The sequence below is a fragment of the Amblyomma americanum genome, chromosome 10 (assembly GCF_052857255.1).
Source record: "Amblyomma americanum isolate KBUSLIRL-KWMA chromosome 10, ASM5285725v1, whole genome shotgun sequence".
NCBI lineage: Eukaryota > Metazoa > Arthropoda > Arachnida > Ixodida > Ixodidae > Amblyomma > Amblyomma americanum.
The window spans coordinates 148,754,551-148,779,556 of NC_135506.1; the positions used below are offsets into that span (position 1 = coordinate 148,754,551).

The following is a 25,006-nucleotide window of genomic DNA, read 5'->3' on the forward strand; positions in this document are numbered from 1 at the left end:
GAAGCGAATGGAGGGTGTATCAGAACGGTCTCTTTCTGAACTGCGTAAGTCCATTCAGGATTTTGAGGCAAAATGCCTTCAGCTGCAAAAAGAAAACAAAAGCCTGTCATCACAGGCAAAAAACTGCCGCTTGCTCAACAACTGCGGAAAAAGGGTCGGGGAAGGTTCGAAAAGCACCGATAGAAGAAAGCTGCATTCTGTAGGCAGCGTGATAGTTCAAGGGCTAGAAGAAAATTTTGGAAAGCTATGGCTTGCACTTATGCCAGTTGGTTGTAGAAGACCTTCGAGGGCTACTGCACAAAATTACTTTTTCTGACATTGACGGAATCTTTGTGGAGCGAGGAATCAAAAAAGAATACCGCAGTAATGGTAAAACTGACTATCAGCGTCCGTGCAATCACCGCGCTCTTAGACAACCACTTTGTAAGCAATGTTTTTTGGGAAAAAATGTCTTCAGCTGTCCCTAATTTACCCTCGCTCCGTGTCATCAATTCATACAGGCAAAAACTAGACGAAAGCACTGCTGTGTTTAAAACCCTAGGAGAAGCAGCTGGCGCTCAGGTGTCTTTTTTGCACGAACTTGAAACTGCCGTTGCGGAGTACGCAGTGAATAGAGGTATGACAGGAGAACAGCTCAGGTCGCAGCCAATTTTGGTCAAAATAGGAGATGGCTGTGTAGTCAGCTCACGAACAAGCTGGACAACTCTATCTTTTCTCCTGATTGACAGCAGCCGGAGGCTGCAGAGCCATACCTTACATCGCCTGCTCGCAGTCGTCGAAGTCTCTGAAAACTATTTTCAGATTAGAGAAAGTTTGAAGGATTTGATAGACGAAGTTAACAGTGTTGTGAAAAGGGGCAGTGTCAGCTTGGAAGGACAGGAAGTTCCCGTCATAGTCTGGGTGGGCTCAGATCTAAAATTCTTGCTCATGGTTCAAGGATTGCAGTCAGCGTCTTCTAGGCACCCATGTCCTTTCTGTCGTATTAATTTAAAGGAACGAAGCAGAGCTGGGGCAAACACAGAGGAGTGTAATAAGCCGCCTCTTCTGCGCACTCTAAAAAACATGAGGGAGGACGGCATTGTTGAAGAATTCGGAATGAAAGTCGTTCCCCTATTCAACATTGAACCTGCATTTGTGGTTCCAGACATTTTACACATGCGCATTAGAGTCGTTAATCGCCTGGTTGATGGATTGATTGTCGAAGCAATGGACAAAGACAACCGCGATAAAGTTACGAACTTAAACACCAAGAGCACTCACGTGGAAGCAATTGTGCAGGCAATTAATAGCTGTGGTGTAAAATTTGAACTGTGGCAGGACGAAAGAAAAGGAAAAAATTTCACCTGTATTCAAGGAGACTCCTGCGAGCGCCTGCTCGAAATGCTGCCAGAGAGGCTCACTGGAAAACTCAGCCCGGAAACAGAAAAAAAAAATCATCTCAATTTGGAAAATGCTTAGTCGCATTTTTGATCATTTTGAACATAACACGACCGGCGAAAGCATCGAGCAAGAAATAGCCAAATTCCATAAAACGTACTTAGAACTTGGAAAACGAGGGCATAAGGGTTACGGGGCTGAAAGAATGACGCCATATATGCATATTCTTGTCTGTCATGCCTCAAATAAGCATAAAGAATTCAAGTGTTTGGGGTGGTTTTCGAGCGAAGGCATTGAGAAAAAGAATGATATTCTGAAGCATTTGCATCATGCAATATCCAATAAATGTAATGCGGCCGCCGATGCGCTGAAGCTGGCAAAACGCCTTGAGAATAGCGCGCACGTAACAACAAGTCGAGCGTACAAAAAACACGATCGTTCATACTGGGTTGAGGGTATGATTGAAGAGAGTCGCACAAATAGGGCTCGAAGCGCTCCTGAAATGGAGCGCGAGGATACACCTCCCGCTTGCATCGAGGATATGGACGCGGTTGAACTGCGCACCGAATTGAAAGCTGCTGGCATTTCAACGAAAGTAAAATCAGTTCCCAAACTGCGTGAAATGCTTCGCAAAGAAAGAGAAAAACGATGTTTTCAGCAGTCGACTTGACTTCTATTAGCAAAAATTGCCTGCAATTAGCAATTGCCTGCTCGCGATGTTCCACAAGTCTGTATGCCTCAGTTTTTATCATTTCTTACTTTTTTAATGAAATATTCATCAAAAAGTTTTGTAGTGCAGTATGTGCACACTTGCAGCTTGAACGGTTTACTATGTCTCTTCACTCAATGCTAAAACTCGCATTCTCGCTGGTACGACTAAACGAGAGTGAAATGCTTTGTTTGTGCTTGTGGCGACTTATATGTGCAGTAAATGTTCTTCGTTCTTCGCCATATTTGTGATAATCTTCCTTGATGTGCAATATTTACACGCTGTATCTGTATTCATGTATGATATGTTTATATTTTTTGTATCGCGCCACGCTGTGTTGTTTTGTGTTTTTTGGGTTTCATCAAGATTAGGCCAATTGTGTTTTATAATTACTTCAGTGCACGCTTGAAATGCCTTCGCAGTGCACCTCTGGCTGCCTATGTTCCCTGCGAAACGGCGCGGTTCATGTGGCTGACCTCATTGTAGCGCAAATGTTGCACCTCTCCTTCCCTCACAACCAGCCTAGTGATGTGTGGCGGTTGCAAGTGGTACACGTCTATGTAGAAAGTGTAAAGTTTTGCCATACTTAATATTTACTACCGACACTTTCTCAAGCTGGTTCTGTGCATAAGTGCATTGTGTATTTCTAGCAAACTGTCGAAATGTATCGTTTAGACTTTTTCTGCGCCATGATGTGATGCGATAATAAATGTATTCTGTCATGTCAAGTAAACTGCCGCTTTGATTTTTTGTACGAGTTTTTGTAGCGATTATTACGGCAGCATTTCGAGCCTTCAACGTGGCGGCGCCGTGGTGGTGGCGGCACCGCCACCCTGTGGCTGCGTTGACACCCTGTAGATGCGCCACCACCCTGTCACGTGGTTGGTCACGTGGTGCGGCTGATCACGTGTTTGGTCACGTGACCAAGTTCCACTCGGGCAGCTGTAGCTATCGCGTCACTCCAGGTTTAACCAAAGCTAAACCACCGTTTTTTTTTTTTTGCAACTTGCACAAAAGGACAGGAACAAAGAATTGAGCAAAACACTCAACAGGTTAGGAAATTCGGTAGGCTGAAGAAGTTAAACTGAATGTACGCATTGCTACATTTAATTTTCGCTATTTTCAACTTCACTCCTGAACCTAATATGGCCTCCTTTTGGAGATTCTCATTTGCGATGGCATGTTCTATCTGCGGCCGCCTCAGCATTCACAGTTGACGGCGAGGGGACCGAATTCCCGGGGGTATTCAGCGTCGTTCGTAATCGAGTCACGTCACCATGCTGGTGAGTAACGTCATGTAGATCCGGGCGTCAGGGTACGTTAGTAAATTTCAGCTTTAACATAAGTGATGTGTCTCCACTTGGATCCCAATTTAGATCAGTTACGAAAAACAACAGAAGGAACGAAGAGGACCGGGTGGGACGCATTGCTGCCGTTATATGATCTCTAATCGTCTTTGAAACATTTGTCAGGCAGTGCTTTCAAATACGTGAAAAGGTATGTTTGGCGCATCACAGCTCCAGCTGCCGCTGAGCGAGTTCTTACAACGTGAAAAAGCAATGCTTGCTTTCCGATCCCTCATATTTATGTCACACCCAAAAATAATTGTGGAATCTCCTTCGTCACGCTTTTCCATAAGCCGTATAATATTTCCATGCGTTTTGGTTTATGGTTTATCGTCCCAAAGCGACTCGGGCTATGAGGAACGCCGTAGTGAAAGACTCCGGAAATTTCGACCAGCTGAGGTTCTTTAACATGCACTGAAATCGAACAGTACACGGACCACTAGCATTTCGCCTACATCAAAATCCAAGCGCTCCATAACGATCGCAAAGTACAACATTGATGACTTGACTACACAACTCCTCATTGCGGCAGCACTATGAGCAGTACTTTTGAACAAAGAAAAGAAATCGCGCTGAAATTAAGAAATTTGGGGAACACTTAGCTCCGCCTTGTTGGTATGATGCTATAGCATTAACAGGTCGTTTCTGCGGCTTGGTGTCCTCTGCATATTTTGTATTCGAAATTTCAGGCTATTTCGCATGGTCTCATGACGTAACATTTAGCCCGGCGAGCAATGAGCACTCGACCGTATAACCAGCCAACAGCCACCCGCTAGTGCACCTCCCATCTCGGACATGTGACGGCGCTTGGTCATGTCACCAGGTATCGTAATCTAGTATCTTAACCCCGCTCAGCCACAGCGTTTAATGCCGGGATGCATGAGGCGTTTTTACGGCGTGAGGCCGGCGATTTTCACCCGATGGTGAGCGCCGCCACCAATGTGGACCTACCAGATAATTTTCGCACGTCGTCCGGCGACGGTTGATGAGGCGGCGGCTGACGCGAGCGAATAGGTGCGCAGAAAGCCCGCTCTTTTCCGATATGACTGCTTGCGCACGTCGCCGTCGACGAGGCCGCCATGGCCGACGAGCACGTGGCGACTTGGGAGGCGGGCATGGAAACGTGACTGTCTTGAAGATAAACGATTCATCAAGCATAGCATGTCTTTTTTTATGGGGACATGAATTACTGTCGTATGAAAATGGGCGCGCGCGTTTCTTCAAGGCCGGTGGAAGAAAGCCACGCGCGCAAAAAGCCTGTGTTGTCTCGAGCGTGTGGTTCTCGATATCTGGACATGTTCATGCGGAGTAATGTGATGAAAAAAAATCCGAGGGATCTGGTTGCATGTTACATTCTCGAATTTCCTGTTTACATTATCCCTACGTCATAAGACAGGCCGGTGATCAGCCATGGAACTTAAAAGCTTCACATCCTGAGCCGGCCCTCGCCCTCCTAACCAAGCCAAACTTGCGACAAGCCAAGTGGGAGCTCCGCGTTTTTGCGCCACTGCATGCAATGGACTCTACCGTGGCGCGCGCGCTCACCCACACACTCAGCCCAACACACACACCCACACACACACACATGCAGAAAAAGGCAGTGAACTAGGGCGCCAGAAAGTCACGTGCATGCAGTTACAATTCCTATACAAGCGCATCCCGAAAATGGTTACACGTTTAAATGGTATTATTCAATAATTTGTACGCTGAGCAACCTGTCACCACACTTGTGTATAAATGCAGGAAACACATGTTGTGTGCAAGCAGCCTAGGTAAAATGATCAGCGCCGTTCGTAAGTAGAAGGCAGCATATTTTCATTTTTGCGAAAGCATAGCAGCTCATAAGGAGGAAAATCAGGCGTTGTCCTCCCCAGAGGTTTGGAAAAACCACGTGACCTAATCAAAAAAGGAAAAATTAAGTTTCGTAAATAAAATACTTTCCGAAGTGGGTTCCGCACCAACGAAGGGAACCCACCGCATTGGCTCAGTGGATAGGTCGCGATGTCAGTGCACGCTAAACATCCCCAGGTGGTCTAAATTATTCCAGAACCCTCCACTACGGCACCTTTTTCTTCTTTTTTTTTCACTCCTTCCATTTTCTCTTTACGGCGCGGTTCAGGTGTCAGCCGATATGAAAGACAGATACTGCGCCATTTCCTTTCTCAAAAAACCAATTTTAAATTTTTTCTTTCAAGGTTAGTTTCTAAAATTGGTTTTGAGGAAAGGAAATGGCGCAGTAACTGTCTCACATATATCGGTGGACGCTCGAACCACGCCGTGAGAGGACTGACCTCTGGCCCACTTGAAGGTCAAAACCGTAAGCACCGCGAAATCGTTACGAGGTAGCATAGTGAAGCTTTCGCATCAAAAGTGAAGGAAAATAATGTTGCCGGCCGTGGCAATTGCTATCTAATATCTTAACCACCCGAGCTGCAGCCGGCGAAGGAGAAAGGGAAATGATATCGAGGAGAAATATAAAGGGGAGCGATAGCAAGGAAGCACAGGATCGAGTATTCGGGTGTGGCTCAATCCCCGGTCCGCTTTCGAAGGGGGATGACATTCACATACCTGGCTTAATATCTCATATGGGCCCTTGAGGCTTGGGTGTTACGCATATTTTTGAAAGTATGGCGGAGTGCTTGGCGTAACGCACTCTGGCACAGGTCAGCCCGGTATTGCACTGCCTCCGGGATTGGCCCGTGGCCTACGGGCTATTGCGCGCGCTTTTCTTCTGTCTCTTTACTCCCATCTTTCACCTCCTACTATCAGCACGCAGCAGCTGGGCGTGGCTCCGCATTGAGCCAGTAAGCAAGCCCGTGCTTTTCCTTTCGTCCTTCTGTCGACAACTCCACTCAACTCGAAAAAAAGGAAGCACAGGGGCTCGAGCTGGGTTTGGGTATCGTCGCCTTCATCAACTTCCATTCGGGCGGCGTGAACTGATCAGCTTGGCTGGCCATTGCATTAGAGCAGCACGCCATCGCCGCAGCCGAACACCACGCTGCAAGCTTTCTCCTTCACAGCTCGTCAGTAGACTTAATTGTTGTCCGTAATTTTTTTTCCCCGTTGCGAAAAAACTTGACAATTATGGTGAGTCAGGTTATAACTGCAACCCTCTTTCGAAAAAATAAAAACACTGACGTGTAAACAAATGCGCAACACAAGGTTCTTACTGATGCTTATACGCCGCTAGTTCTGTTCTGTCACCAGTCATCAGAGTTTCTGTACAGCAAAACACCATTTACCATGAAGACACAGACCGTCCCACGGGGAGAAGTTGGGTGCAGCGCTAAAAAAATTCTATTCCACGCATTATGCTCTGGACTCACTGAGTGATAGCTGGCCCTTGGCACAATTCTGGAACGTTTAGCCATATCTTGTGTGATGTGCATATATACCGCCAGTAGTTTTTGACAAATGCCCCTCAAAGTCGGACAAAGACGGGGCGTGTACACCGCTTCAACCCCAACCCGACTTCTTTCTTTTCTTGCACCCGCAGTAAAGGAACAGACTAGGGGGAGCCGCACAGTCAGCCCGTTTCGAACACGCTGGGCGGAAAAAAAACAGAACCGCGAAGGGTGCCCCCCTCCCGAGGAGCTTGGCTTGAGGGGAGGACACACAAGCGGACAATGGGCGAAGCTTACTAGCGTCTCTCTCTCAAACCGGGAGGAAGAATGTAAGAGAAGGAGGAGGAGCTCAACTTCATGCGGCCCGTGCTGCGGGCGTTGTGAACTAGGAGCGGATGAGCCAGAATCCTGGCCATTTAGCATCTAATTTTACCCTGGAAAGGGAAACCTTGTCACACTCAATGAAAATAGACGCTTAAGCTTCATTTTGCCAGCTTTTTTACCAAGCAAGTCTTTAGGTAAGACAAGAAAGCCTTCCTGTTAGTCTGTGACTATTAGTGAAAGATCATGTATTTCTACAAGTGTGAATGAACGCTGGTATAGTCAAGCCACTCCTTGGTCGCAAGCCATAGCCAGTCGCACACGCCCTTCGCTACCTCACTACGCACAGTGCGAATGGCTGTTTGAGGAAATGAATCGTTCAACGCTGCTCACTTCTCGGTGGGCAGCTCACTCACGCCATGAGGGAAAGTGGGAGTGAAATCAGGAAGAGAAATAGGGTGCCGCGCAGCCAGCTGCGACCTCCGGAAGGAATGCATACTATAATCTCCGCTCTCATTCCCTCATTGAGTGGCTCTGGTATCCACCGGGAAGTCACTCATTTCGTCAAAAGCAATACTGTTTTATACACGGTGTCACAGTGCTCTCGCTAACAAGTGGCACTTTGCTTTAAAAGATCGAAGCGTCGCGCCAAGTGCAGAGCAGTTGTGACTGTAAAGCGGTAAACAAAAAGAAAAATTTGGAAGACACTTAAGTTTCGTTTTTAAGAGTGAGGCGTGACAGCGTGTTGCAGCGTTGCCAAGGGGTCCACGGAACGCCATCGCCTGTTCGGCGCGACGCGTGGCCCGTTGGACAATTTAAATAAGGGACGCCTGTCTCACATATCTCGGTGGACACACGAACCGGGTTTTAAGGGAATAATAAGGAAATTGAAATGAAAATTGGTTTTAAGGAAAGGAAATGACGCCTCTCTCGCAGTTCTCTCTGGACACCAGTACCGCGCCCGTACGGCGCGGTACTGGCAGTACTAAGGGCCCGGAACGGCGCGTTTCAGGTGTCCACCGAGATGTGACATATACTGCGGTATTTTTCGCTCACGGCCAACGCCTACGACGCCGGCTTTTCGGCGACACGGGGCCTTTAGCGCTATCGCGTTAAAACAAAAGCGGGCAAGCGTATACACTGGTTTGTAGGCGCAGCAGCAGGGACGAACGAAGGTCAACTGTAGAATCAGCCCAATTTCTCGGGTTTGTTTTGCGTGAGTTAGCATTCTTTCTCACATGATCTCTCCACCATCGTTCCTATGGGAGCAGCGCGCAGACTGCACAGCGGCGCCGCAAAGCACGAAGTTGTGAACCTCGTAGAGCAGTGCGAACGCCTCAGCCGCACGCATAACCTCTTCGTCGGGGCAGCCCGTCGTTTTGCCGGGTGCACAAAATCAGTGCAGGCGGGAGAAAAACTAGTGGGGACACTTGGGCTCCGCCTTCAGGCGAGACAACGCAACAACTTTAGTCAATTGATGCTCACATCTCCAAGGTTGGTCATCCTCTGCATAATATTCATGCATCCCTGCGAATCCTCGCACTCAAGGAGAACTCTAGTGTGGGCGAGTTGGGTCATATTCCACAAAGAAAACGGCACAAAATACGGGGACAAAAGAGAGAAAAAGGCGATACGACCAGCGCAAACTTACAACTTAATTTTATTTCGCGTAAAACCAGCCTTCTTGGAATCAACACGCCGTATCATCCGTGCAATCACGCAATCACGAAACGACTCGGGACTGGTACGTAACCACAGCGATGAGGTTGACACAGAAAATGTTACAATGTTAGAGTTCTCCTTGGATATATTCTGTGTAGTTCGCTGACCTTTTCGCGAACTCGTTGGTCTTGTGTTCGCAAGGTAGGCCGCTCCAGTGGGGTCGGAAGTCGCCAACAAAGGGACTCGTCCCGTCTCGGCCTCCCCTGCTTGCGGCGGACGTCCTCGTTTACACCGCGCCGCCTCGGGCATAATCCGCCTTGAAAAAGCCTAACCAGATACAGCTGTCGACATGTGTGCGTCGTCAAGGGGTGACGAGACTTCGGCGATGCGGGAGAGATACAGCTGGGTGGGGACCGAGTGCTGGGTGACCAGGAAACGGATTATTCCCTTAACGACTGTGTTCTCTTTGTTGCTGTCAACAACCTGAGTCATCGCCTCGTCGGCACGTTTCTAGCATCTGTGGTGCCGTGGGTGGCGTGGGGAACGGAAGTCGCATTTGTGTTGTTTGTGTGGTTATTTGAAACCTCCTCCCCAAATGTTTTAATCAGAACTTTTTCCCCAATCTCTGATCAGTGGGCGGACCTTATTTTCCTTTCCCTAACCACTGATATGCGAGATGGGTCGTTTGTTATCTTATTGGTTGCTGTCACCGCTAAGGGCGGAGACAGAGGGTTTAAAACCAAGTGCTCTGGGTTGAGCGGGGGCTGAATTCGTCTGATCCACGATTTAGTCATGTAAATAGTTTTCTCCTTGCTTTGTTTCTTCTCGTTTTTTTACCTATGTTGTAAATAAATAGTTAACCTTCTCCTTTCCTTGAGTAATGTGATTGTTTGCGAGTAGAACCACCGGGTCATCAAGAAACCCCGATTTCATCATCAAGTAGTTTCCTCTCATCGCCACCGGAAGGGGAAACTCAGCTGACGCAGTCGACAGAGGATCGTAACTTCTTTCTACTCGAGGCATTGGACGGAAGGTGAGAAGAACAAGTCGGTGGACAAGCTGTTTGTCCTAAAGGAGAAAACGTGAAGCTGCGTCGAAAGGCGACGTCGAGAGCTTCAGGATCACTGGTCTGGTCGAGTGTACGTCGGAGGCTCAGGTCAACGAGAAGCTGAAGGAGCCGGCAACGACAAGCCACTGAGGGTTCGAGTCAGCGAGCTGCTGAAAAGAACCAGGCGTCCACCTCGAAAGGGTTCGAGTCAGCGAGCTGCTGAAAAGTAGCCAGGGGACCAAGTGAAGCGAGGCAGAAGTCAGCGAGCTGCTGAGAGATCCAGGGCTTAAGTCGGTGGCATCGAGGAGCCTGTCGTCATCACTGAGGACGACGAGATCACCGGGGCAGAGAGCAACCAGTAAGGTAGGAGACCTTTCTGCTTTCTCCGAATTCACCATGTCGGTGTAGTGTTTAGTGCTAGAAACGATGGCACGGAAAACGGAGATGGCTGCCGTATGGAATAATCACGAGGGCATGATGCGACGCGTTGAGCAGGAGGAGGCAGAAAAGCTGAGTGAAATTGAAAATTTGAGACTCCGAATTGAGCTGGAAAAGAGAAAACTTGCACAGATGCAGTTAAAATTAAGACGGGGGGGGGGGGGGGGAAGTCGATAGCGAGGCCTTATTCGCATCAGTTCAATGTTTTGTCTGCATGAAATTTGGGCATTCGATGATTGAGTGTCCAAAAAAGCAAAAACAAGATGTTCCCGCGGTGAGGGGAGATGTGTGCGAGCTAGTAGCTCAGGTAGAGATACTTGCGCCGGCATGCGGCTACTTGCAAACCGAAGGTCAGAGTTCTGAAGCCTGTGTGGATTCAGGGGCCGAAATAACAAATCAGGAAGGTGATCTAACGTTGTGTGTCGTGCCAGAAGAGATAGGCATAGGAGTGTTAGTCACTCCTGTGACGAACATGCTGTCAGATCAACCCAATATAGACCAGACCCAGGAGACACTTCAGTGTATTGCTCGCGAACAAGAGTTCAGCATCGCGCCCCAGCCAGTGTGCGTTAACTCTGACGCAGTATCAAGGGTCGAGGACGGGGAGAAGGCGGACCTGATTGTGAGAACGCTCTTTGCAGTCGATAGTAATCTAGCCGCCAAAGATGAGTTGTTTTGCCAGCCGGTGCTGACACTGTGCGCGCTGACAGATCTAGCTGAAGGTGTAGGGCAGCTAGTAACATCGGAAACACTCTCGCTACTGGAGCAGCCAGAAAGGCACCAGCCAGATGAAGAACATCATAGCTCAGATTTCGATGAGCGTTTCAGAATCTCGCACGAATCTGTTCGAGACAGGCTCGAGGCTTCAGTGGAGTTTCAGGCAAATCCGGAAGCTCCAAATGTTTCTGCAGCAGATTGGGAGCTGACAGGGACAGCTGCAAAGAGTTTCGCAGCACATAGGAAGCTGGTGGATGCGGGCAATGCCTCCATTCCGGTAGGTTTCCACATGGAGCAACCTGCCCCATTAGCAGAAGTGTGGAAGCAAGGCGGCGAAGATGATCGTAAAAGGATAACCAATGAGCGCATGCTTTTCTTTGAGGTTATAGAACGCCGGCTTCCAACGCTGGAAACAGCTAGCACTGCCGGAAACTGCATGTCAAAATGTAGGTCAAGTTGCCGATGACAGGCCCAACCCTATTCTAAAATTCAAAGTAAGGGCGAATGCAGACGCAATACCAACAGCAGCCTTCGTGGCCCGTGGGGAATCTGTAAGCTCTATTAACTTTGAGAAAAGCGACAAGGGCGATCCGATAGCGGCGGCAGCCTTTACAACCGGCGCCGTTCCGGATAAATCGGAATTTTGGTCCAATCTTGTGGATAACGCTCAACAGAAACATAATGTTCTGTTTCGAGATGTAGGCGGCTAGAAATCATTTCTGCCAATCTGGTGCACCGATATGACATGGTGGATTCTGGAATGTGCAGATTGGTGTCCTAACCTTGTGTGTGCTGATTGAATTAAGCGCAATGTGCGCGTGTGTGTGTGTGTGGACTGATGGAGCAGCCGAGCATACATGGGCGCGTGTGTGTAATTTTGTTCCGGAAGCCTTGTGGCCGGACTTCGTCACACTGACAGCAAGTGTCCGCGTGACATTCTTGGTTGGGAGGTGTGGAGTTCGCTGACCTTTTCGCGAACTCGTTGGTCTTGTGTTCGCAAAATAGGCCGCTCCAGTGGGGTCGGAAGTCGCCAACAAAGGGACTCGTCCCGTCTCGGCCTCCCCTGCTTGCGGCGGACGTCCTCGTTTACACCGCGCCGCCGCGGGCATAATCCACCTTGAAAAAGCCTAACCAGATACAGCTGCCGACATGTGTGCGTCGTCAAGGGGTGACGAGACTTCGGCGATGCGGGAGAGATACAGCTGGGTGGGGACCGAGTGCTGGGTGACCAGGAAACGGATTATTCCCTTAACAACTGTGTTCTCTTTGTTGCTGTCAACAACCTGAGTCACCGCCTCGTCGGCACATGTTTCTAGTATCTGTGGTGCCGTGGGTGGCGTGGGGAACGGAAGTCGCATTTGTGTTGTTTGTGTGGTTATTTGAAACCTCCTTCCCAAATGTTCTAATCAGAACTTTTTCCCCAATCTCTGATCAGTGGGCGGACCTTATTTTCCTTTCCCTAACCACTGATTGGCGAGATGGGTTGTTTGTTATCTTATTGGTTGCTGTCCCCGCTAAGGGCGGAGACAGAGGGTTTAAAACCAAGCGCTCTGGGTTGATTGGGGGCTGAATTCGTCTGATCCACGATTTAGTAATGTAAATACTTTTCTCCTTGCTTTGTTTCTTCTCGTTTTCTTTACCTATGTTGTAAATAAATAGTTAACCTTCTCCTTTCCTTGAGTAATGTGAATGTTTGCGAGTAGAACCACCGGGTCATCAAGAAATCCCGATTTCATCATCAAGTAGTTTCCTCTCATCGCCACCGGAAGGGGAAACTCAACTTATTCCTTCTACAATGGCCCCTATATTTTTTCGAAGGTCTTGCACCGAACCTGCCATTGTCTGGGTCAACCTCATCGCTGTGGCAGCGTGCCAGTCCCGAGTCGTTTCGTATTACATTGTGAGTGCGTGATTGTACGGATGTTACGGCGTCTTGGCTTACAAAAGGCGGGTTTTACCCGAAATGAAATTCAGTTGTAAGTTGGCGCTGGTGATGTCATGTTTGTTTCTCTTCTGTCCCCGTACTTCGCGCCGTTTTAATTGTGAATCCTCACACCTCTCCTGGCGCAGTGGTGAACCGCGTAAGAAACGCGGCATCTCCCTGCGATAGCACGTGCTGCCATCGGTGTGTCTCAGGCGATTTTTCTCAGGTGATTTTTCAGCATTTTTCGCTCATGGTCACGGACGCCGACGATGCCGACGGCGACGGCGGATTTTCCGCAACACCAGCTTCTTAATGCCATTGCATTAATATTGTTTTCAAATCCCCTAATCGCAAGCGGCTAAGGAGTCTAGGTTGCCATCACATCGCCAATGGGATAGCCTGCGACTCAATTGTACAACATGTCTACAACCTCTTTTGTATTGCGTTTTAGCGCGACAACGCTTAAGGCCCCGTTACCCAGAAAATCAGTCGTCGGCGTTGTGCGTGAAATATACGGTGGCACAGGATGGCCCAGCTGGCCACCCTCCAGAGAAGCTACCTAGTTGGGTAAACAGGGCCACCTGACCTTGTGGCGTCATCGCTACGTGCCCACCGGATTGTGAGCAAACTGCACAGCGCGGCAGGCGGCTGTTAAATTAATGATTGATCGCGAGAGGTTGCTCGGGAAGATCAACCTGGCGCCTGTCCTGTTGTGTTCTTGTGCCCCTCTTTTCCTTCTTCCTTTCGCGCCGCCCTGACATCAACTACCGAAAAAGCCCCACCCGTTGCAGCGCCTTCCATCACAGGGCAGTGGCGCATTTCTTAATAGGCGGTGTGAGGAGACGTATGCATGTAAAATTCAGAATGACGAATTTCGCAAATAAGGGCGTTAAATCATTAACGCTGTCGTGTCATATCCATAAGGCAGAGCTTAAGCGTCCATATCCGTAAGGCAGAGCTTAAGCGTCCCCTCATTGCCAGCTCTTTAATTACAATGGTATTGCTTGTGTCGCAGAGCCAAAACTTCTAAAGCGTATCCATAGCATCTGTGATTTCGTTTTCATATTATTCCTTATTACGTACGTAGTACACATTCTCGCGCAGAATAAAGGATTGGCGCCAGCGGCTGGTTGGAGCCGCATGGTGCACGTCAGCGACCAACGTGACAGGTCACAATTAGTTGCAAATAATTTTCTCCTCCTGCATATACTCACTCGTGTCACAGTCATACTCCCTCTGTCACGCTCACATCCACTCACTCTCATCCATACTGCATTTACGCTCACTGAGTCACAGCCGTATTCACTCAGTCGCTCTCACATGCAATCATTGACACTCAAATGTTCTCTCATCCGTTCGGACTCGTGCATCAACTCACATCATTCAACCGTCTACTCACTCAGACTCATGATCACTGAATTTATACCCGCTCACTTACAATCACGCTCACGACCACTCTCTGATACTCACTTTGGTCCCGTCGCACTCACATTCACTCAAATTCACACCCATCAGAAAGTATCGTGTTAACTCAACCAATTTGATGCAGGTGATGATGAGGGCTTAATTGCGTAAGGGCAGCTTTGGGCAAAAAACGCAAAGGCACAAGGTGGTAACCCATTTTCCAGACATTTCAGCCAGGCCAGGGGAAAATTTGTATCCAGTGTATCACCGATGGGTAACCGGCAGCCCCGGGGATCAAAGCCAGCACCTCTCACATGCGAGGTGAATGCTCGAACTACTAGGTCACCGTTGTGGTCTCTACTTACTCACTTAAGCCTTCCGTTTGGCGCATGATAGTCTTAGTTGCTCATGCGGCTTGAAACAAAGCACAACTCATGTCTACCTACGCGCATCCATCATATGCATTCGCATAAATCATTCAGGTTGCAAAGACACACAGCCACTCACTCACTTGCACCCACATACGTCCACTCGGACTCACATATCTGAGTCTTAGTTAATAGAAATGATTGGGCCTACCTGTGGCGCAAGGCCAAATGCAGTTTGCGGTGCCAGCGAGACAGCCCACGGTGTGTCGGAGCACATCTGGTCTTGAGTCGCGTGCCCGGTGCGTGGTCGATCTTATGCCCCCGTCGTAGTGAGATCTCGTGATTGAAGTCAGCGCAGCACAGCAAAAGACAAAATGAAGACACGAGCACACACAAGCGCTTCTGTATTCTCGTGTCTTCATTGTGTCTTTTTGATGGGCTGCGCTGGGATACTTTTATCATGCAACACCAACTAGCTCGCACTCTTACCCTACTCAGATCTCATCCGTGCTTATGAACTCTGTGCGGAGACAAAATGGGTCCTGCGCACATGATGAGGTGCCTTCGTGTGATCATTTCCTAAGTTTTTTAGTTTGGCTCTGTGTTCAAACTATTTTGTTTCGGGTTCATTGCCATCGTGAATACGTAGATGTAATTAAAATAGAAGCGTTGCGTCTTCGACCAAAGACAGAACTGTTAAAGTACCCCGAATTACTCTTGGTACAGAAAGGGTTGAAATAGTTGACTCATTTAATGTTCTCGGAGTACACCAGCATATATTAGTCCACTGCAAAATTTGCAAAATCTTTGGCGTGCTAAACAATCACGCTACCATAACGCGGAGAATTACTATTATATAATTCGTTTATTTTACCCCAGTTCATTCACGCGCATTTGATTTGCTGAACTTGGAGTAATAAAAATTATGATGAAGTCGAGAGTGTGACGGAATCCCGTCTGGCCGGGGGGATACATTTCAAAACAAAGAGACGCCGACCAGTACAAGGCCCCCGTTCTGGGCGCCGAAACGTCAATACAATTTTTTCGTTTTACTGGTCGGCGTCTCTTTGTTTTGAAATGTAAAAATTATGATGAGCAATTTTTGTTAAAAATGTCATTATGATAATTGTTAATGTTTCCTTTTTTCACCACTGTCAAAAAATTCCGTAATGGGAGAGGTTAAAGCGCATATTTCTTCAACAGTTACCTACCTTACCACTAGGGAGCTTTGAGAAATATTAATTTCATTGGGCCGGTTCATTTGTGCGTCGTCTGAACAGAAAGAGGGAATTCGAGGTAATGATGCTTACACGCATAAAAAAAATATTTATACAAGTAAAAAAATTGCACTTTTATAACAATAGAATAATGCAGCGCAAAAACTAGCACTAAAGAACAGAAATAATTACGAATAACTTGATACAAAGATGCCGGAATATACACGTTGCTGTGGTATTGTGACAGTCGAAAACAATAAAACGCAAATGGAGCGAGTCTGTCACGTGACGGAGGCGACCGGGTTGAGAGGGTTTCGAACGTAGGCCGGTGGAGGGAGGCCGAACCTCCCCAAGGCGCACTGACAGAACCGGCCACGAGCCACCAGGGTCAGTGTCCGAGGAGCCCGTCCGAACGTGTCCACGTGGCCTGCCCGTATTTTCCTTGATTTAGGAGCCCTTTTTCAAAGATTCCGGACAACTAAGGTACAGAATTCTTATCAATACCGTTTAGCGCTTTCATTTTGCCAAAATACAAAGAATAATAGCACATTTCTAAGTGATTTAGCAATAATTTACAATCCCCTAGTCACACCCTCCAAACGCTATTAAATCATTTCTAGGAGAACGGGAGTGATGCAAGAAAACTGTCGCAAAAGAAGCGTATAAGCTCTTTCACTTTGAATAGATTGTCTACCACATATGTATTTTCTTTCTGTTCCTTGACCTATTTCGTTTTTGTGTGCGTATAGTAAACAGTGTTCTTGTCTTTTTTGCATCAATTGTGTTTAAACGCGATTTATTTATCTGTGCAAGCTGTGCACGTGTATTTGTGTACATATTGTAAACACGTCATTTGTCTGAATAACGTGTGCACGATTATTTTCTAAATGTGGAGCTGGATGTGCGCGAAACGCCCTGCCGACCAAACAGCGGCGGTCGCCCCGTCCAGCTAGCTGCTTCAGCAGCAGCGTTTTGACGCTGTCTCTCTGCTTTGTAGACAAGGAGAAATAAATGATTTGAAATGCTCGCCGCTGCTAAGAGGTGATTAAGAAATGGGGACACGTGATCCGCGTAACGGTCAAATTCTTCTCTCTCTTTGCAGACACCGGACTTAAAGTTAAGCATCTACATTTGCGACCTGTACGCCTTCAGCAGGTAAGCATTATTGCATTTTTTACGTGGTTTTTGTTGACGCAGCGATGGCGTAGAGGTAAAGCGTCCGCCTCGCATGCAATAGGACCGGGGCTCAAATCCTGGTGCAGCGCAATTCTCCACCGGGTATGAAAAAAACAGAAATCCGCGTGTCGATGAAACTGCATAACCAGGCCTCGGGTGCGGCCTGATCTCGGTGACCAGAACCCACTACGCACTGCCTCACCTGAACAGGACTTGGCCACCCTGGTGCAGTACTTGGCCACAACCTTCTATGAACAAACCAATTAACCCTTGGCCCTCAGTCCCCAGCGGCTGCGGAGCAATTGACCACGGCAACGGTCAGACCTGTGACGCAGCGGAGGGTGCTAAGAATCTCTGGCTCCGGACAGGCCGACATTGGAATCTGAACCTGGCAACGTTTAACGCTAGACCTTTATCTAGCGAGGCTAGCCTAGCAGTGCTGTTCGAGGAACTAGCGGGAATTAAATGGGATGTCACAGGGCTTAGTGAAGTGAGAAGGACAGGTGACGGGTATGCAGTACTAAAGTACGGACACACACTATGCTGTGGCGGATTAGCTGATAGACAAAAACTAGGTGTGGGATTCCTCATTAATCAGGATATAGCTGACAACATAGAGGTGTTCTATATTATTAACGACAGAGTAGCAGCTATTGCAAATAGGCTGAATAGGAGGTACAAATTGAAAGCGGTGCAGGCTTACGCGCCCACATCCAGCCATGATGACCAGGCCGTTCAAAGTTTCTATGAGGACGTAGAATCGGCAATGAATAAAGTAAAATCGCAGTACACTGTACTGATGGGCGACTTCAATGCGAAGGTGGCCAAGAAGCAGGCTGACGACCACGCGGTAGGTGACTATGGGATAGGTTCTAGAAATAGCAGGGGAGAGTTACTACTCGAATTTACATATAGAAATAATTTACGGATCATAAATATATTCCGCAAACGAGAAAACAGGAAGTGGACCTGGAAGGGCCCCAATGGTGAGACTATAAATGAAATTGACTTCATGCTATGCGCTCAACCTGGCATCGTTCAGGATGTGGCCGTCCTCGGAAAGGTGCGCTGTAGCGACCACAGAATGGTAAGGTCTCGAATTAGCTTAGACATGAAGAGGGAACGGAAGACGCTAGTGAAGGGGAAGTCCAATAACGAGTTAGCGGTAAAAGGGAAAGTACAGGAATTCAGGATATCGCTGCAAAACAGATACTCGGCTTTAAGTCAGGAAGACGATCTTGATGTTCATACAATGAACGATAATCTGACAGCCATCATTACGGAGTGCGCAGTAGAAGTAGGCGGTAGGACAGTTCGACAGGATAGCGGAAAGCTATCTCAAGTGACGAAAGATAATATTAAAAACGCCAAAGCATGTGGGCGTCTAACCCTACCGATAGAACAGAACTGACACAGCTATCGAAGTTAATAAATAATAAGCCCAAGGTAGCCGACATAAAGAAGTTTAATATGGAGAGAATCGAGCGTGCTCTAAAGAACGGAGGTAGCCTAAAAGCGGTGAAGAGGAAACTAGGCATACGTAAAAACCAGATGTATGCGCTGAGAGACAAGGAGGGCAATGTCATTAGCAATATGGATAAGATAAATAACGTAGTCGAAGAGGTCTACCCAAATCTGTACAGCAGCCAATGTAATCAGAGCGTTAATGAGAGAGACAGTAGCGCACAGCAATGGTTCATCCCGCCAGTAACAAAAGACGAAGTAAAGACAGCCTTAGGAGCAATGGAAAGAGCAAAAGCAGTTGGGGAGGATCAGGTAACAGCAGATCTGTTGAAGGATGGTGGGGGGGGGGGGGGGGGGGGGAGATCGTGCGAGAAAAACTAGCCACCCTGTATGAGCAATGCCTAATGACCTCGACCATACAAGAAGCTTGGAAGAATCCAAACGTTATTTTAATTCATAGGAAGGGAGACGCCAAGGGCTTGAAAAATTACAGACGTATCAGCTTACTATCCGTTGCCTACAAGGTATTTACTAAGGTAATCGCTAAAAGAGTCCGGGCAACCTTAGACTTTAATCAACCAAACGATCAGGCTGGCTTTCGTAAAGGATATTCCACAATAGATCATATTCACACTATCAATCAGGTAATAGAGAAATATAAACAACCTCAATATATAGCCTTCATATATTACGAGAAAGCATTCGACTCCGTGGAAACCTCAGCAGTCATACAGGCATTGAGTAATCACTGGGTAGAAGAGCCTTATGTCAAAATACTGGAAGATATATATATATATATATATATATATATATATATATATATATATATATATATATATATATATATATATATATATATATATATATATATATATATATATATATATATATATCGAAGTATACGCTTCATTTAAGGAAACATTTTTATTTGACTCGACGTTTCGATCAGAGGACCGATCTTTTTCAAGAGTGACCATACAGTGCATGGGCGCGTGTTCTTATAGCATGGGACTTGACACACAGAAGGCTTAAAAAGAAGAGAACTAAAGAAAAGTAAAGAAAAGGAAAAAGGGGGGAGGGGGCGGCCGGGAGAACGGAACACAACTGACACCGATGGCATATTAGGGAAGCAAAGGTGCCGCGTCGCGTACCCGTGAACTCACTGCACACACACACACACACACACACACGCACACACGAAGCGAAAGAGGGAGGCCGAGCTGAGTGCGCACGCGGCTACTGCGACAAGAAAAAAGAAAAAAAGAAAAAGAGAGAGAGAGAGAGAGAAGCAAAAGCAGAGAAAAAGGGGAAAGCAAAGATGAAACGTGGTGGGGCTTAACAAAAGAAGGGATGCGTCCGCCAATTATTTTTAGGGCAGCCTCAATGCTTGTCTTGTAGATGTCATTCGTTCCCAAATGAAGAATCCGTCCTCTTACACTGGGAGGCACGAAGTCCAGGAGGTTCCCCACGTCAGTGATTTCAGCTCCGGGTTGCGAGATGTAGGCTGGGGCACACAGGCTAGATGCGTCGAAGTGATTGTACATGTGTTTCGCTTGGGAGTCTCCAATCAAGGCCCATCTTGGCGCGTTGAGGGGAAATTTCAAGAAAACGTTCCTTGAAGCGTTAATGGCAGCCGTTGAAGAAAAGTAGCTGTGAAAACATGAGGTACTTGACTGCTTAAAATAATATACATCGAAGTATACGCTTCATTTAAGGAAACATTTATATTTGACTCGACGTTTCGATCGGAGGACCGATCTTTTTCAAGAGTGACCATACAGTGCATGGGCGCGTGTTCTTATAGCATGGGACTTGACACACAGAAGGCTTAAAAAGAAGAGAACTAAAGAAAAGTAAAGAAAAGGAAAAAGGGGGAGGGGGCGGCCGGGAGAACGGTACACAACTGACACCGATGGCATATTAGGGAAGCAAAGGTGCCGCGTCGCGTACCCGTGACCTCACTGCACACACACACACACACACACACACACACACACGAAGCGAAAGATGGAGGCCGAGCTGGGTGCGCACGCGGCTACTGCGACAAGAAAAAAGAAAAAAAGAAAAAGAGAGAGAGAGAAGCAAAAGCAGAGAAAAAGGGGAAAGCAAAGAAGAAACGTGGTGGGGCATAACAAAAGAAGGGATGCGTCCGCCAATGTCTAACTCCTTGATCATGATTTGCAGTTCCCCTCCTGAGTGACTCAACAAAGCAATGTCATCAGCGAATCGCAGATTATTTAGGTATTCTTAATTTACTCTTTTTTCCAACTGTTTCCAATTCAGGCCTCGGAATAAACAAGCGGTGAATACCATTGGCGAGATCGTATCTCCTTGCCTGACGCCCTTCCTTATTGGAATTTTATTGTATTGCTGACTTTATTGAGGACTATAATAGTTGTGCAGTTGTCATATATATATATATATAAGGAAGGGCGTCAGGCAAGGAGATACGATCTCGCCAATGGTATTCACCGCTTGTTTATTCCGAGGCCTGAATTGGAAACAGTTGGAAAAAAGAGTAAATTAAGAATACCTAAATAATCTGCGATTCGCTGATGACATTGCTTTGTTAAGTCACTCAGGAGGGGAACTGCAAATCATGATCAAGGAGTTAGACAGGCAGAGCAGAACGCTGGGTCTAAAAATTAACATGCAGAAAACCAAGGTAATGTTCAACAGTCTAGCAAGGGAACAGCAGTTCACAATTGGCAGCAAGGGCCTGGAAGTGGTAAAGGAATATGTCTACTTAGTGCAGCTAGTGACCACTGATCCGGATCATGAGAGGGAAATAACTAGAAGGATAAGCATGGGGTGGAGCGCATATGGCAGGTTCTCTCAGATCATGAATGGCAGTTTACCAATTTCCCTCAAGAGAAAAGTGTACAGCAGCTGTATCATACCGGAACTCACCTACGGGGCAGAAACGTGGAGGCTAACGAAAAGAGTTCGGCTTAAGTTAAGGACAACACAGGGAGCCATGGACAGAAAATTGATAGGTGTAACGTTAAGAGACCGGAAGCGGGAAGAGTTGGTGAGGGAACAAACGCGAATTAATGACATCCTGGTCGAAATCAAGACGAGTAAATGGGCTTTGACGCGGCATTTAATGCGAAGGCAAGATAACCGCTGGTCCTTAAGGGTAACGGAGTAGATTCCAAGAGAAAGTAAGCGTAGCAGGGGGCGGCAGAAGGTTAAGTGGGCGGACGAGATAAGTTTGCAGGCAAAGGGTGGATGCAGCTGGCAAAGGACAGGGTTAATTGGAGAGACATGGGAGAGGCCTTTGTCCTGCAGTGGGCTTAGTAAGGCTGCTGCTGCTGCTGCTGCTGATGATGATGATGATTATGATGATAATGAATTTTTGCTCTGTATAGTGCGGCGCTTCGTGCGACTTTCTCATAGCAGTGAGACACAATGCCAGATGTAGCACTTGAGAGCAAGCGCTCTAGGCACTACGACCAAAGAATTGAGAAAACCCGCCAGTCCTGAAGCGGACCCGCTTTTCGTTGGTCCCTGAGTAGCATGCTAAATATTGGATGCAGTGCATTATGGTAAAACGACATCCTTGCGTCCTTTGTCACGCATTCTACATCGCAATCGCCGTTTACGAGCAACAAGGCAATTGCAAGTTAAACACTCAGTATTACCATTCCCATAATTCTCTACGTTTTTTTTTTCTGGCCAAGAAGTCCTTACTTAGTCTTGGGTTCTCCCCGACGCCTACCTGCACGGCTCGTCAGGTCGTGACACTGGTAGAGCTGCGACCGATGCTCCATTCTCCTGCGGAAGAGTCGACGCGCCCGCCGGTTGTGACCACCCCTGTCAATCGTGCCAGCTGGAGGATCCGAGGCCTGACCTCCGAGGGCTTCTCTCGTGACGGCGCACCCTCGACTTTCGCTCCGCTCATGGCGATGCCACTGCCCACTGTGACTATGATTGTGCCTTCGGCCAGCCCCACCTATCTGACCCTTCAGACGCCACGAACACCTAATCCCTTTCACGGTGGCCAGTTCGAGGATGCCGAGGACTGGTTGGATCACTACGAACGAGTTGCGACCTTAAACTGCTGGGACGACGCGACCAAGAGGCGTAACGTGTATTTCAGCCTTGAAGACTGTGCCGGCACGTGGTTCGAGAACCGTGAGGCTACCTTGTTCAGAAGCGTGAATTGTGGGGCGAGTTGGTACATGTTCACACGAAAAAAACCATCGAGAAAAGACGCAAGACCAGAGGAAGACAGACACAGACTGTCGGCGACAGTGTGTGTGTCTACCTTGTCTACGTGGCAGGACCTCCGACGTCAGCTACTGACTATGAACGCCAATAGGGACCGCCGGGAGAGCGCGTAGCGTGCCCTGACCTCTCGAATTCAACATCCAAACTAGAGTGTTGCAAAGTACAGGGTCGTGCAAAATATGTGCAAACACGGCGAAGCGTGGCCGTGCTCTGCGGAGCGTCAGCGCATCCGGCGCGGCCGCGCACCGAAGCTAAGCGGCGCAGGCGCACAGGGGCCTGGAGGCGGTGCTTCGTGTCGTCTGGTACAGTGCAGGAGCGCACTGTGCTTGCATTGCAGTGAAGCGCACCAGACTGCGTGCTGACATGTAGCGTCCGATCCCACAGATACGTCGTGGGGGGAAAGCGCACTTCTCTCATTGCAGCGCGTTGTCTTTGCTTCGGCTTGCAAATCAGTGGCCTGTTTTCTCAGTGCCATAATCTATGTTAAATTTATAAGCCCTGCTATTGTTCGGTTATGCGGCTTACTAAAGCAATTCAGGCTTCCTGGGACGCCGATAGGGCCCCGAACGATGAAGACCATGGCGAGAGGGGTAACTTGCACTGACATCGCGAATTAAACAGTTTCTTCGCGTTTGACTTCCACTCAAATGGGGTCTCCGCATCTGAGGTAGATCTCGGGTGCCCCGATACTGCAGTCGGCAGTCTCCATTGAGCCATCGCGGCGAGGCATCCTCAGAGCTTTACCGCACTATGCAAGTAACGTGGACAGCGGAGAACAACTTCATTTTATGTGCGTTGTGTGTGAGGCGGATTAGATACCTTGCAGCAGCTGCTAATCCCTGTGCAGACCGATAAAATCAATGTCATTCTTGGCCACCGTTCTCTCATAATAAGTCTCGCGCGAAAGGCTTCGCATGCTGTGCCGCTCTACATCGAATTTTATTAAAGAACTGATAAACATCATAAACGCTTGTAATTAGTTTTCAAGAAATCAGAATGCGCTTAACTCATCACGAAAGTTTTGTTTATAAGGATGCCATTGATTCCAGCATTAAGCAGGCTGTGCGACAATGCATTTGGAAGCTCAAACGACCACTCACAGCACCCTATCCGTAGCGTGTTGGAATAGTCTGCCACGCTGTTCGCTTTTCCTGGTTCTCCGCTCTGATTCCCGACAATATAAAAGGGCGAAGCCAGCAGTCCCCGAAACTGAGGTTGCGGATTGCCGCACGGGTACCGCATTTCGATGGATGATGAAATGCAAGTATGCCTAAGGGCTGCGCGATGTGCTTGCACGTTAAAGACCCCTCGTAGTTAATAATTATCAGAGGCCCTATCCACGTATCACGTAGCCCGATTCGCTTTAGTAAGCCGCATAACCGAACAACAACAGAGCTTATAAATTTAACCGAGATTATGGCACTGAGAAAACAGGACACTGAGTTGCAAGCCGAAGCAAAGACAACGCGCTGTAAAGAGAGAAGTGCGCTTTCACGCAACGACGTATCTGTGGGCTCGGACGCTGTCAGCACACAGTCTGGTGCGCTTCACTGCAATGCAAGCACAGTGCGCTTCTGCACTGTAGCAGACGGCACGAAACACCGCCTCCGGGCTCCTGTGCGCCTGAGCCGCTTAGCTTCGATGCGCGCCCGCGCCGGATGCACTGACGCTCCGCAGAGCGCGGCCACGCTTTGACGTGTTCGCACATATTTTGCAAGACCCTGTACGTAGAGGAGTGACACGTCTTTGCCATCGCGCCCATCCGGCCATGAGTGAAGGAAAAAGCTGCGGCACCTGATGTGCGGCGTAAAAGACTAGCTCTTTTCCGGCCTCGTGCAGAACCCGCCCAACACCGTCGCGGAGTTTCTGGCCGACGCCGTACACATGGGGCAATTGCTGCAGCAGAGGTCCAGTCAGTACGCCCGGCAACTGCGTCCAGTGCCGACGCTGTCCACTTTGGGGCGGTTCGACTCCGATCCCGGGATGAACCCGAGCTACCTTCGCGAACTCATCCGTTCCGTGGCCCGCGAGGAGCTGCAGCACCTTCAAGGAACATTTGCCCCTCGCATCGATTTCATTACCAGCGTCATAGGAAGGAAATTCAGCAGGCACTCAGGGCACAAGCCGCTGCGGTCGTGCTGGAGACCGCAACCGGCCCCATTCGCTCCCGCGCCGTACCCGGCCCTCTTCAGCCAGTCACGCAAGCGGACGTCGTGCGCCGCCCAGCCCCATTTCCTGGGCCTTCGCCTTATACGCCT

General features: G+C 48.2%; 1 protein-coding gene across 3 annotated transcripts in view; it reads left to right on the forward strand.

Moving 5' to 3' along the window:
- LOC144106297 (putative thiopurine S-methyltransferase) overlaps positions 1 to 25,006 on the forward strand; it is a 452,029-nt gene that overhangs the window by 242,054 nt on the left and 184,969 nt on the right. For all 3 annotated transcript variants that reach the window (XM_077639080.1, XM_077639078.1, XM_077639079.1), the window contains one exon: positions 16,978 to 17,030. In XM_077639080.1, the coding sequence (XP_077495206.1) occupies positions 16,978 to 17,030 (53 nt within the window). The remainder of the gene's footprint in view (positions 1 to 16,977; positions 17,031 to 25,006) is intronic.